The sequence below is a fragment of the Cavia porcellus genome, unplaced genomic scaffold, assembly GCF_034190915.1.
Source record: "Cavia porcellus strain 051 isolate PalLab524CR breed Dunkin Hartley unplaced genomic scaffold, mCavPor4.1 scaffold_10, whole genome shotgun sequence".
NCBI classification, from domain to species: Eukaryota; Metazoa; Chordata; class Mammalia; order Rodentia; family Caviidae; genus Cavia; species Cavia porcellus.
The window spans coordinates 31,672,098-31,685,975 of NW_026947493.1; the positions used below are offsets into that span (position 1 = coordinate 31,672,098).

At 36.8% G+C, this 13,878-nt stretch overlaps 1 protein-coding gene across 4 annotated transcripts in view; it reads left to right on the top strand.

Annotated features, from left to right (window-relative positions):
* The window catches only part of Cfap20dc (CFAP20 domain containing), a 274,176-nt gene that overhangs the window by 124,358 nt on the left and 135,940 nt on the right, over nucleotides 1-13,878 (top strand). For 3 of the 4 annotated variants that reach the window (XM_063257179.1, XM_013144025.3, XM_023561671.2), the window contains one exon: nucleotides 3,413-3,569. In XM_063257179.1, the coding sequence (XP_063113249.1) occupies nucleotides 3,413-3,569 (157 nt within the window). Of the gene's footprint in view, nucleotides 1-3,412; nucleotides 3,570-9,052; nucleotides 12,983-13,878 lie in introns of those variants that run through there. The other variant, XM_063257180.1, reaches the window with a different exon arrangement.

Here is a 13,878-nt window from a genome sequence, read left to right on the forward strand (position 1 = left end):
TATTGAGGCTTATGAAAATTGGAATCTTTATAAGTATCAGCTAACTCAAAAACTAGTTTCTGTTTTCTCTAGCCAAAAGGTATTTGTGAAAGTTTTTCAGTCTTTTGCAAGAATCATCCCAACTATACAACCAAGAAATGGATTCATTAAATAAAGATATCAGTTCCTAGATATTTATTTGTTGAATGATTATAAATAATGGAAGTGAAGATTGAATATGTGTGTAGGCATGAATGCATTTGCATGTCTTTATATTTTCATCCACACACTTAACGCATGCTGCTATTAATGAGTTCTTTCCAGGAGGCCTGACCCCAGGCAGAGGGAATAAAAGCAAATTGACTGTGATGGATATGAAAAATATGTCTTGGGTAAAAACGTGGTTTCCTGGGGCTCAGTTTTTGAAGGAGATGGGCAGTGATTCCATATTAGAGCTGGTGGTGCAGCCTGCTAGAGTTCAGATGAACAAAAATAAATGAGAGGAGTCCCTGAGACGAAATGGCCAGCTCATCCACAAGCCTCCCTGGGCCTGGAAAGACTTGTCATTCTTGATCAAACTTGTGTCACCCTCAGGTCTTTCAAAATGAGAGAAAAGTTGGAGTCAAAGAAAATAAAGCAGATAGCAAACATGGCAGTTACTCTAAAAATGTTAAAAGTTGTATGATAAAAGGGAAGCTATTCATAGAGCACTATTTGAATCACTTGTGTGTAGTACATTACCACAATAAAAGATGACAATATGAATTATAAAGGAAAAATGGCAAATGAGGGATGACAGAAGATGAAGTGGAAGAATGAGGTTGATAAGTGAGCGGAAAGTCTTGTCTATGATATGGGACGTCAGTAGATAGTGTCTCAAGTTGACTAATCAAAAGCAATAATATTTATGTTTTTCTTTTTTTAAATTTTATTTTAAAGAGAATAAAACCAAGCAAAATAACAGAATAAATAAAGCCAATTAAAACAAAACAGTGAAACTGATACAGGATTTCAAAATAGGATAATAGGAAATCAACAATGGTTACCATAATGTCTCTTGTTATCTTTAAAATTGCTGCCCATATCATCAGACATAATAAAATCAAACAAAATGGAGCAGAATAAACCAATCAAAACAGAATACTGAATAAAAACAATACAGTAAAATGACACAAAACAGTGAGAACCATATTGAATTTCAAAAACAAGACAGAAGGAAATCCCCCATGTTTGCTATAATGCATACTGTTATCCTCCATGTTCAGACTACCGGCCGTAGGCCTGCAAAGTCAATCAAACAGTACAAGCATTAAGTTGTTTTTGTACCTCAGCTGCTATCAACTCAGCCTGTGCTCCGAATCAGCTGATTGCTTTGGTGGGCAAGAGGTTGCATTTCGTGTCCCCAGCCTACATGCCAGTTGTCTCACGGGAAAGGCAAATTAGCTTGTTTCTGCTCTCGAGCTCCGCATGGCTTGTACCGGCTCGTGGGAGGGATGAATTGGCTTCTTGTTCAAGGAGTTATATTTAAAAGCACCCAAAGAAAAATGCAAATTCAATTGATATATGATTAGATGAAGGGTGACAAAAGAACATGTAACACTCTCCAGACTATTTGCCTCATTGTTGCATATAATACCTGACATATCTTAAATGTTTCTTAAAAGTAGTCTTTTCCTAAACGTCCCACTTGCTCACCGTGAGCCTACTGTATAGTACCTGTATTAAGGAGATGCCACATGTCTGCTCCCCTCCCAGCCTACAGATCGGCCTTATTTGTATCTGTATCCCCAAAGCCATGCCCAGTGTCTGTCACCTGATAGGTGCTATGCACATGTAGGGAAAAATGAATGAATGTGGCTCCTTGTAGGATGAACCAGCTGAATGGATGGGACTAGCTAAATCTTTTAGGACTAGAAACTACATTCAGAAAAGAATAATAAATAATGCTAGCTAGTGTAACCATAATATTTAAGTTACTACTGAATATAACCCCTAACACCTCCATCTCTTATAATCTAGATTTCACCATGTCATGGTGTTTCACCACATGCATATCTACTGGATTGGTTCCTGATATTCCAGTTCCTCTGTGAGCCTTCTACGAACCCTTCTCACTTCATGCCCAGGTTCCTGGAGTGACTGACTAAAGCTGTCTTTTTGTTCCTTGTGATCTTCCCTCTGCCACAGCCCAGCCCAGCCCACACAGAGTTCCTCTACCACTCCAGAACATTCCCAATCTCCCCGCACTATGGTTTTGCACATTCTTTCAAGATTCACAAAAACACTTGTCTGTAGAATCCACATCTGCTTCCTGACCCTCCAGTTCCTCCAGAATCAGCCTCACTGGCCCATCACCCAGGACCTGGCTCTAGCTCCCCCTCAGGATCTGCCAGTGCAGTCACGTTCCACTCAGTCCTGCTTTTCACCTTGGCTTTTGCCAGGCTCTTCACCTCCCAAGAAGCCAAAGCATTCTTGTAGTCTGAGAATATAAGTTTACCATTGAGACATCACAAAAAGAAATCTTTCTGTATTTAGTCAGTGATTTCCTACAGTCTCTTTTACTGTTACGCTGTGAAAGTAATCTGACTCACCTCCATATTAAAACCAACATGCCTTTATAGAAAGGAGATGCCTTAAACTACTTAATGAGCCTTAAGTAAACTGTGCTTCTAAACAAACAACAGAAAAATCCTGATATTCAACGTAAGCACAGTTTTAATACTACTTTTGCTTTAATTTCAAAAATTCTTTTTCTTACTTTTGTCCTATAGTTTAATTAATGTCTTTAATTTCTCACTAAGTGATTATTTTCCCTTTAATTCAATCAAATCATTCACAGCATATTTTTGATGAAAAATTGAGGATCTAATTGTTTAATAAACAGAAACTAGCCTGTAAGTACTTTAAAAATGGCAAATGCCAGGCATAGTTACAAATTCTTTAGATGACTCTACTGTACAATAGGTTGATTCGTTATAAGTAAATAGCACTGGCTACAATTTAAACCCAGCTTCTCATTTCATCCATGCCCCTTTTTTCATCAAATATAAGTGGATAATTGTGATGAAATTAGTCAGCTTGAAGGAACAACTGGCTCCTGGCTACTTATCCCCAGTTGTCTTTTTCTTTTCTTTTCTTTTTTTTTTTTTTTTTTTTTTTGTACTGGGGATTGAATCCACAACCTCGTGCTTGCCAAGCTGTCCATGATGGAAACTTTGTAGTCAGATGACTGATATATAAGTTAAGTTATGGTGATATTATGGGAAGAATAAGGAAATCTTTAAGAAAATGTAAGCCAAAACAGAAATAGGAAAATACTGGTTTTGAGCTGACCTAGGTAACTGCCTCACTTCTCTGGACTTTCTATGAACCATGGCTTGTTCCTTTCTGTAATTATGGAGGTCTTTACTCTCCTTGTTCCTCTTGATCCTAGTGGTGCAATCTGTGCGTTGACTTGGCAGCGTTCACCAGTGAAATATTCAAGGGGGCAGTTTTCCAGTCTCTGGATGGCATCATCGTCTCCGCTAACTGTAAGCTCCGGAAGATCTTCACCTTAAAATCAAAGCCTCCAGACACTGCTGATAAGGATGGTATGTTTTATGTCTGCTAGAGTAAATTTGATTACAGTTATGTTGATTTCTTTATTCTGGATCAAATGGCTATTTTTACTACAGCTGAATATCATAAAATGTATTAAATTTTCTTTTTGTGGTTGTTTTCTTTTTTGCTTATGGTAACAGCATGTGAGTTAGGATTCTAGGGTGTAGCCAGTAGAACACTGTCTAGGTGGTCAAAAGAAAAGATGGATTTATGTAAGGGCATCAGTCCACTTACAGAATCTCAACTAGATTGTCAGTGTATAACCTATGCCCAAGAACAAGTCCAGCCCTTACCTCAAGACTGCTCCAGGTGGCACTGCTGCCCGCTTAGATCCTTCAACTATGCGGAGACTTAATACGTCACGCCCTAATACGGTACTGGGTTCCAGGTTCCAGGACTTCTATTACAATAGTCCCTGAAAGCAAGAAGGGAATCTCCTTCCCTGCCACCTTCATTGGAAATACATTTCTTCTTCATGTTTCTCTCTAGTGAACAAAGCATGGAATAGCTATCTGTTTATGGAGACTCAGCTGCATGCTACAAGAGAGGCCAGTAAAGCATAGCGCAGATTCCTGATTTGAATGGCAGGGCATATTGTGTGTGAAAGTATTCAAGTTAGGAATGATATGCAGATGATACTGGGCATCTAGTATGCACTGCCATTGTCTGTACTCTTTCATTCTGTATATAAAGAGATTTGGATTGGCAGTAATCATGTTAACTTTCTAGTGGTTGCGTTAAAATAGATGTAAGTAGTTCCCTATATTATTCCTATATATTAATTATTCATAATCTGATTCATAAAGTATGTTCTGCAGGTAACTCAGCTATCTCGTCATGTGATATACTATCCTTTTAAGATAGTTTTAAACAACCACAAAAGAATAATAATGTGTAATTTTGATTTTCATTTGGGATTTTTAAAAATTCTTCTAGAACCCCAGGAAACACAGTCAAACACAATATGTCAAAGGTGATTTCTTGGGAATTTGTCTGTAGACCTTAGATTTTGCTCTATGTGGATACATGTTCAAGAAATCCTTCTGTGGCTCACTCTGTGGAATAAGATCCTGTGCCTATAAATGTCATTTCATATAATAAAACACAGTGCTGTATTAACAGCTCCCTAAAGAGATTGCAGATGGCAAATACAGCTGCTCAGTCCCTTACGCCATTTTAAGGCTATGTGGGAAAGTGGAAGGTATCGTCTTAAAAATGGAACTTAGCTAATAAGCCTCAAAATGTCCAGAAATATATCTGTACTCTACATCAGATCATGGGAGATAAATGAAAACCTGATTGGTATAAATATAAAGAAGCAAATGGATCAAACACGGCAAGTTAAATGCATGTTTTAATCTCCAACCCTTCTTGAACCTAACTAAAATGACAATACAGAAATAAAAAGGTATAAATCCATTAGAATGAAAAATGTGGGAGAAAAAGCAATAATAGACAAAAGATGTGGGTAAGTTTTATAAGTTTAAGGGATGATTTAGATGAGTAAAGAAAGCTGAAATCTTTGGGTTTACAGAGAAGTTTTCCAGTGAGTTTCAAAGAATCCCATAAGTTGGCAGCCCTGGTATGATAGAGTTGTGACTAAAAATAAGGAGAGTGATTGCGTTCAGTTTAGGTTGCTACAGGAGCCCAGGTTCCTGCTCTAACTCCATATAACTAGGCAGCAGGAGACTTATTCCCTGCAGAGACTGCACCAAAGTGCTTTTGAACTCAGGTAGATCAAGTACATGATACATGCCCAAATTAACAGGAAGAAGGAGATAGAGAACATATATTTTCCCTCAGAGTTAATAAAAGATGCTACATCTATAAAATAAGAATAATTTGTTCTTGTCTTCAATAAACATTTTATTTTATTGAAGTATATTATAAATGTTATAGACTGCTTATATTCCTACACAAACAAGCAAATCCTAAGTGTGCGGTTTGAGGAATTACCAAAAAGCAAACAAATTTCTGTAACCAACACCCAGTTAAAACAGAGCACTGTAAGCCTTTTATAAGCCCTATCGGTGTACTCTCCCAGTCCTGACCTTCTCTCCCTTCTGAGAGGTAGTTTCCATCCTCACTTCTACCGGGTTAATTTTATGTATTTTGAGCTATGTAGAAATTGAATCGTATCTTTTCATGGATACATTCTTTAACAAAACTTGGCTTGTGAGATTTATTGGTGTATATATTAGTAATTTGCTGGTTTTCAGTACTGTATGTACTATACCTTTGTATAAATAGACCCTATTTTATTTATCACTTTTGTTATGGGTAATGCAGCTAAAAACATTCTTCTGAACTTCTCTTGGACATCTGTATTGTTTCCTTTTATGTAGGAACCAAATGATTCCATATTTCAGCATTACTAATTTGTTATATTTCTCTATTCTAGGATTTTTATTCTTTTTCATGGTTTCCATTCCTCAGATGTTCTTTATCTCATTATCAAATTTTTCAATTTTATTAATCAAAGCTATTCAAAAGTTCATGGATCATAACTTCTTTATGCGAATCCCCGGTGAATCTGATTCTGTTATCTATTTTTCTTGGTCTTATCTCTTGATATGCCTAGGTTTTTTAATTCTTACTATGAAAAATGACAACATTATTTTGAGGCTTTGAGTAAAATGTCCTCTAAAGACATAAAACCAAAAAATAAAAAACCTAAAATATAATGGAAATGTTAACAAAACTGTAGTGAAAATTCATCCAGGAAGTCTACTATCAGAGTAATGAGATTCCAAGATAAGAGGCTAGATAAAATAGAGAAATACAAGATTTCCCAAAACTGAATCAGTATATTTTCAAACTGATATGATTCATTACTTCCCAGAAAAACTAATGAAACAGATTCACCATTGGAGTGAATTTTAAAAAGATCCTTTGGATGTGAGGGCAATCTGACTGCAAAATCTGTCCCCGCCTTGATTGCCAAAGTTGGTTCAGCTCATCTGGCTGGCTGGGTGGGTGTCCCCTTCCTCCCTTGATGTTCCACGTGCCTCCCTCTGAAGCAGTGCACTTGATCGAAAAGGAAAGCCACCCCCATAAGGGAGGACCATTCCTTGATCAAAGGTGTACAAGTACCTGCACTCCCCTGTTGGAACCTCGAAACAAGCTCTCAAAAAAAGATCTTTAACCTTTCAGAATTCCTAAAAATACAACTTATATACAGGGGATTAGGAATAAAAAAATACAGATTACATTTGACTTTATAGTGGCAGCATTAGACCATAGAAGATCTTGAAACTCTACCTTCAAAAGTCTAAGAAAATATTTCAACCTAGAATTTTGTAGCCATACAACTATTAATTAATGACTTCAAGAACTGAACATTTCGTTTACTTAGATATTTGCTTAGAATAATCTAGAAGATATTTTCTATAAAAATAAAAAAGTAGATCAAGAAAAAAAGTAATTGGGACCCCAGAACAAAGTTTCATTCAGGAGAAAAACAAAGGGAAATGTGCTCTAAACAAGTAAAGTGTTAAAAAATGCAAAAGAAATTTCCAGAAGACTAAAACAAATAAGAAGACTACAGTAATTCTGACTTCTTAATTAAATGAAACACACATGCAGGGACAAAGTAGGATTGTCTTATTTTCAGAATAAAGGCTGCCATTTTACTACACATCAGTGGAAATGACTTAATAGATTATTATCTGTCCATGGACAGTGTTTGAGACATACTGACCTAGGAAATTAGCTTTCCAAACTCCGTGATGAAGGAAAAATAATTTCCCAAGCAATGACATATTAAGTAAAAAGTATATAAATATGAGCATGGCATTATGAAGGGATCTTCAAACATGTATTTTATGAACTTTCCAGAGTAACTGGGTTTCAATACGGTATTTTCATACCTGGATATAACACAGTTTGATCATATCATCTCCCTTCACTGTTTTGATCATATCCATTGTCTTCTCTTACACTGTCATGCCCCGTCCTTATTTAACAAGATCTTACATGTTCAAAGAACAGAGAGTTAATATCAGCCATGGCAGGGTGGTGGTAATGATGTTGCCCTGCTGGTCTTCCAGCTTTGGATGACAAAAGTGTAGGAGCATAGTTCCTCTCCTCTGTATGTAGTAATAGGCACTAGGAGAGTTAGCAGTGCAGGGGCTCATAACAAGACAACCGCACAGAAGTGAGCAGGTTATAACATAGTACAGGACAGACCAAATGCCCCTGGTCAACGTGTGGGCAGTGGAACAATGATGACAGCCGTGATGACAGTGGAGTGGTGACTGCAGCCTTAACCCTTGATGAGATGTAGGCATTGTTCTAGCACTTTATGGTTATGAATTTACATAGCCCTCAAAACAGCTTTAGGAGATAAATATTAAATTAGTCCATACTTCATATGTAGAAAAATGAGGCACTAAAAAAATCAAGTAATGTGTGCAATGCCGTACCACTGTTAGGTGGCAAAGCCAGGATTTGAACCTGGCAGTAGGGCTCCAGAGTTTACAACACTAATAACTACAGTGTACTTACTCTCATGTACTAGAGCGGGAAAAGGGAAATAAAAGATGTCATGGAATAAGAATGCCATTGGTGACTTGTTATGTTAAGAGTGTCCATATTACAGGAAGTAATGAATGTCCTCTTCCCTTTCCTGCTGAAGAGGTGGTTACTTTGTTCTGGAAAGGCAGATTCCTCACAGTTTGAGGCCTTTGTCATAGGAAACTTTACCTGTTCCTTAAATGTCATACTGGGACCTGACTTAAAAATATATATTAAATGCCTACTGAGCTCAGTCCTTTATTTCCTTGTCTTAAACTCCTACCATTTCATTTCTTAATCTCACCCAGGTTAGGAGATATTTTTTCCTAATTCTTTGCTGTTGTTTGTTTGCATGGAGGGATATAATAAAAAGTGAATTATAGGAACCTTGCCACAAGCAATTAACCAGTCTTTATTTGCCCAGAGGAATGACTTATGCTGGACAAAGAGTAAGGTGTGCTGATTCATTTTAGTTATTACTTTATGGCTCCTCAGAGGATTTGGACAAGCATTTCTAGGCATCTGCATGACTGAATTATTGATTAACTCATAATTCTGTTTAAAGTAAAAATCATAATATATATGTGTAGATAATTAGTTAAGACAGATAAAAGGGAGAGAAAAAAGATGAGAAGAAAAAACAAGCAGTGATCTATTAAGCATAGATTTATCCATAAAAGTGATTGTTTTACAAATCTTCTGGCTTCAAGGTTTAGTGTCCTTTCTGAAATATCAGTCATGCAGAGTATATGTAGTGTTTTGAAAAGGCAAGAAAGGAGAATAAATTTATAATTTTAGACTGGGAGCCCCTTGAGGTTATAGACCAAGTCGCTACATTTTTATCTCTAGCATACGACCTGCTTCTGGTAACCAGTTATAAATGTTTGCTGAATTAGTGAATTAAGGTTTGGTCATGTATGTGTTCAATTATTTATTCATTCATTCATTGTCTCCTCAGTATATCTTTACTCAGTGTCAAGTGTGTGAAGAAACTTTCTTCAGTGTCTACAGAAGAATGTGGAAATATCAACATTGTGCTTTAATAGACATTGGGCACAGAAGAGCCAGGGGGGTTCCGTAATCCAAGGTCTTGCTTAAATAAGGGAAAGAAATCCCCTAAGGGTGACACTGCACACAAAATGGGACTTGAAGCCAAGGTTTTGACTTCTGTTTTCTCAGAGTACACAAGTTTACCTTCCTCAATAACCACATGGCTTGGTGATTTTAATATGTATTGTTAGTATTATAATATTATGTTGAGTGTTTCTGTCTCTCTGTCTGTCTCTGTTTCTTTCTCTCTCTCTCCTCTCTCTCTGTGTCTCTCTCTCTCTCTCTCTTTGTCCAAGTCAGGTACTCAAATCCTATATTTAGCTATATTCTTACATTTGACACCCAAAGCACTGCAATAAAGTTTATTTCAAAATTAACCAAATTGAATTTCATCAAAATAAAAGGCTTACTCACAAAGAATGCTATCAAGAAAATGAAATGACATCCTGCAGAATTAGATAAGATATTTGTGATTTATATTCTAATACAATGCAGATTCTGGTTACATTATGTTTCTGATATATTTTTATACCTCAAATATATAAAGAACTCTTTCAGCAATAGAAGATAACTACTTAATTAAATATAATCTAAGATTTGAGTAGACATTTCTTTTTAAAGATATATGTATGAAAAACACATGTAAAAATACTTAGCATGATGTCATTAGCGAAAATGCAAATTAAAATTATAATTGCATAGCTTTATATCTATTAGGATGACTGTAATTTTTCTTCATGAAAATAACAAATGTTGATGAAAATGCAGAGAAATTGGAACTCTTGTATGGTATTACAGTAAGAACAAAAATGATTCACCTACTGTGAAAAACTGGTCATTTCTCAAAAAAGTAAAGATAGAAATATGTTATGCCTGCAGTTCTACTCCTGTATACCCCTCCAGAAAAGAAAAAATAACCAGGGAAACAGATACTCAAACAAGCAGTATACACATGTTTATCACAGCACCTATTTCCAGTAGCTAGAATATGGAAAGCAGTTCCAGTGTTGATTAGTAGATGAATGTACACTGCACCAGAATAGTATTCAGGCATATAAAGTGATATAGTACAGAGTCATGCTGCAGTGTGGAGGAACTTCCAAAGCCCTGGGAAGAGAAAGATACCATGGACCAAAGGTCACATGCTGTATGATTTCATTTGCATAAGACATTCAGAATAGGCAGATCCATACAGACAAGACACAGATACGTGATTTCAAGGGTCTCAGAGCCTAAAAAAATGGGGAGAGTCTGCTTACTGTGTGTAATTTTACTTTGCAGTGATAAAAATATTCTGGAAATAGAGATGGTGTTACACACAAAGCAAATGCAATAAGTGCCACTCAATATTTTCTTTTAAAATGACATATTTTATGTTAATATGAATTTCTCCTTAATTTTGTGCTTAAAACCTCAAAAGGCATGATCCATTGAAGTTTTAGATGTAACCAAGGTTTACTTAGCTCTTCAGACGACAGTTTTCCTTTTAAAAAGACATGTACTAAGATTAGTGGGTTTGGAACATGGCGGACAGATAGCAGCAGCTATGGAGGCTCTCTGAAAGACCAGCTTAGAATTCAGGAATGGTGTGGAGTAAGGAATCATCAGCAAGAGGAGATATGCCCTGCTGACCCAAGAATGAACTGGGCTGAGAGAAACCAACTGGGAATGCAATCCTGGTGCTATAACAGGAACAGAAAAGCCTCAGTGTGGAAGTTAGAGCCCGCGCTATTGGAAGCCGCGATTTGGGTTTCCCGCCACTGCTGCTGCGTCTACATCAGCTCGGCAGGGAGAGACTCACAAAAGCTGAGAACGGGAATCAGTGAACAGAGTTGAAAGGAGGACGGGCGGGGAGCTATGCATTGACCTGTGGTGAGTGAGAGAAACTGGGACTCTTCCATGGTCTAGGAGACTCCAACAGAGGACATTCTGGGACTGGGCAGACTTGCGGGAACAGGGCGCTGCAGTGACTTCAGTCACATATCCCCCTCTCAAGCGGGGTTGGTGAGCAGTGCCTAGCCTACGTGACGCTGCTGGCTGAGACCCAGTAGGCTTGCACAACCCAGGTCCCAGCGCCTGAAGGTAGATTGACCTGGATGGGCGGCCCCGCATAGGCTGCCTGGTCTGCAACTTCCTGGTGCGGTGCGGTGGGCGGGAACACCTACCCTACAGAATTCAATCAGACTGTGGCTGACAGGGAAGGAAGCTGGGCCTCCTATATACACTTGCATATATAAGGAACAAAGAATATGGGAAGAGGCAGTAACAAGAAAGGCTCCTCAGCCCCCAATCCTGAGAAAGAGGCAATAGCAGACACAGCACCAATAGATATAAAGCACTATCTCCAGAGCCTCATAGACAAGTTCAGGAATGAAGTTAATAATGACCTGAACCTAGACATAAGCAGAATAGTTAGAGAAATGCTAAGCACCACCCAAGAAAAAACAGATGGTGGAATGGAAGAACAGAAAAAGTGGGGAGAATTGTTTAATGGAGAAAATAGAGAAAGCATAGAATATGTGAAGCAGGTTCAAAGAGATTATAAGGAAACTAAAAAGTCTATCAAAAACTGGCATAACAGCTTGAAAGAAACTAAGGACAGATTATCTGAACTGGAGGGCAGATTTGTAATATGGGAGCATGAAATGAAAAACTTCTTAAAAATAATAAAGAAACACAGCAATAATACAAAGACTAGAAGATGATAAGAGGGTCTATAACTTAAGAATTAAGAACATAAAAGAAGAAGTAGGGGCACAAATGAACTACAAAAGCTACTCACAGAAATAATCCAGGAGAATTTTCCTAATTTAGCAAAAGATAAAGATACTCAGTTGTATGAAGCATACAGGACCCCAGCCACCTACAACCCAAACAGAGCAACACCCAGGTATATAATAATTAAAATTCCAGAAATCCAATACAAGAACAGAATATTAAAAGCCGTCAGAGACAAGAAACAGATCACTTACAAGGGAACACCCATCAGAATTACAGCAAACTTCTCGGCACAAACCGTCAAATCACGAAGAGCGTGGGGGGAAATAATTCAAGCTTTGAAAGATAATAATCTCCAGCCAAGATTGATATATCCTGCACAACTATCCCTGGAAATTGATGGAAAAACAAGGTGCTTCCAGGATAAAGAGGAACTAGGGGAATTTGCAACCAATAATTCAACTCTACAGAGAATACTGCAGGATATTCTAAAAAAAAAATATGAAGAATCCAGAAATAGAGACAGAGAGGCCATGATGAATGGAGCAGAAAACAAAATGAAGAAGACAAACTGACAACTAATGACAGAAAAAGAGCTCAACAGAAATGAGGCAGGGAAGATTGGATGATAGGAACAGCTATTTTGGAGAAAATGACGTCTTAAGAGGTAATACTGATTTAGTATCATCTTGTTTTGAAGTCTCATCAAGCTTTTGTTCTTCTGTCTCCATTGGTCTAAACAGGTTGTATCTTATTGGATTTTATTATATATGATAGTATAAGCAAAAGCTTTTATAGACAGGGAGATTATACCGAAACCATTGTTCATTTTCTGTTAGTTGATTCTAAATACCCTGTAATACTGTCATTCTCTTAAATGGTTTTACATTGTTTTGATATATTTGATGCTACAGTATACGAAGTTATACTCAAAGATTTCAAGGAAAGAGACAATATGGTAACTACTTTTTATGTCGGGATTATCTTGTGGTGAAACACTATTTTGCTTAAATGGTTATGTTTTGATCTGCGCTGATTTGCTGTTATGTCCTCTTTTATCTCAATCTCCATTTTATTATTTACTTTTTTTTATTTTTATCCTTTTAATTAAGGGAAAAATTTTTATAAAGCAGGATATATTATAGTAACCCATTTTGACTTTCCATTATCTTGATTTGAAGCCCTGTATTGCTCTCACCATATTGTTTTGACTGATGTTCCTCTATTCTGTTTTGCTTGATAGTACCAGGTTCGAAAGTTTAGGCAGCAGCTGTGAAGATAGTGGGATACATTATGATGCCCATTCTGGTTGACTATTACCTACTTTTGAAGAGCTGTAATGTCTCCAATGTTTTGGTTTTGTTGGTTTTGTTCTTTACTGTTTTGTTCAATTTTATTATAACTGATGATACAGGCAATTCTATTAGAGATAGCGGGAGGCATCATGGTAACCATTGTTGATCACCTTGTATTATGCTTTTACATTATCTATTATGTCCACCCTTTTGATTTGACTGACTCTGTTCTGTTATGTCACATTTGGTTCTACTCTCTTCCAAAAAAGTAATAAGAACTGTGGGAGCATCAAAACCCAAAATGTGTAATTGTCATTGTACAAAAGAGAGGAAAAGAAAGTGCTCTAAATGATATAACTGCATGTATATTTAAGTGTATAAGATAGATAATGATATTACTGAGTTTTGTTGGATTATTGAACAGAACTGTTTGCAGTCTCACTGTTGGATTGTCCACTTTATAAACTTTAATTTTGTAACTTGAACAATTATTTCTAAGATGACAATATGTAATCCATTAACTAGTGATTTCCTACTATTTATTTTTTTCTGTAAACCGGTATAACTTGTACCCTTTCTCTGCTTTTTTATCTTTTTCTCCTTAAATAAAATTAAAAAAAAAAAGATTAGTTGGTTTTTTCACCACAGTAATGATATTGCTCACAAAAGTATTTGTCTGTTATTAATAGAAAACTTATGCTACTGGCTATGTTCTGGGCAT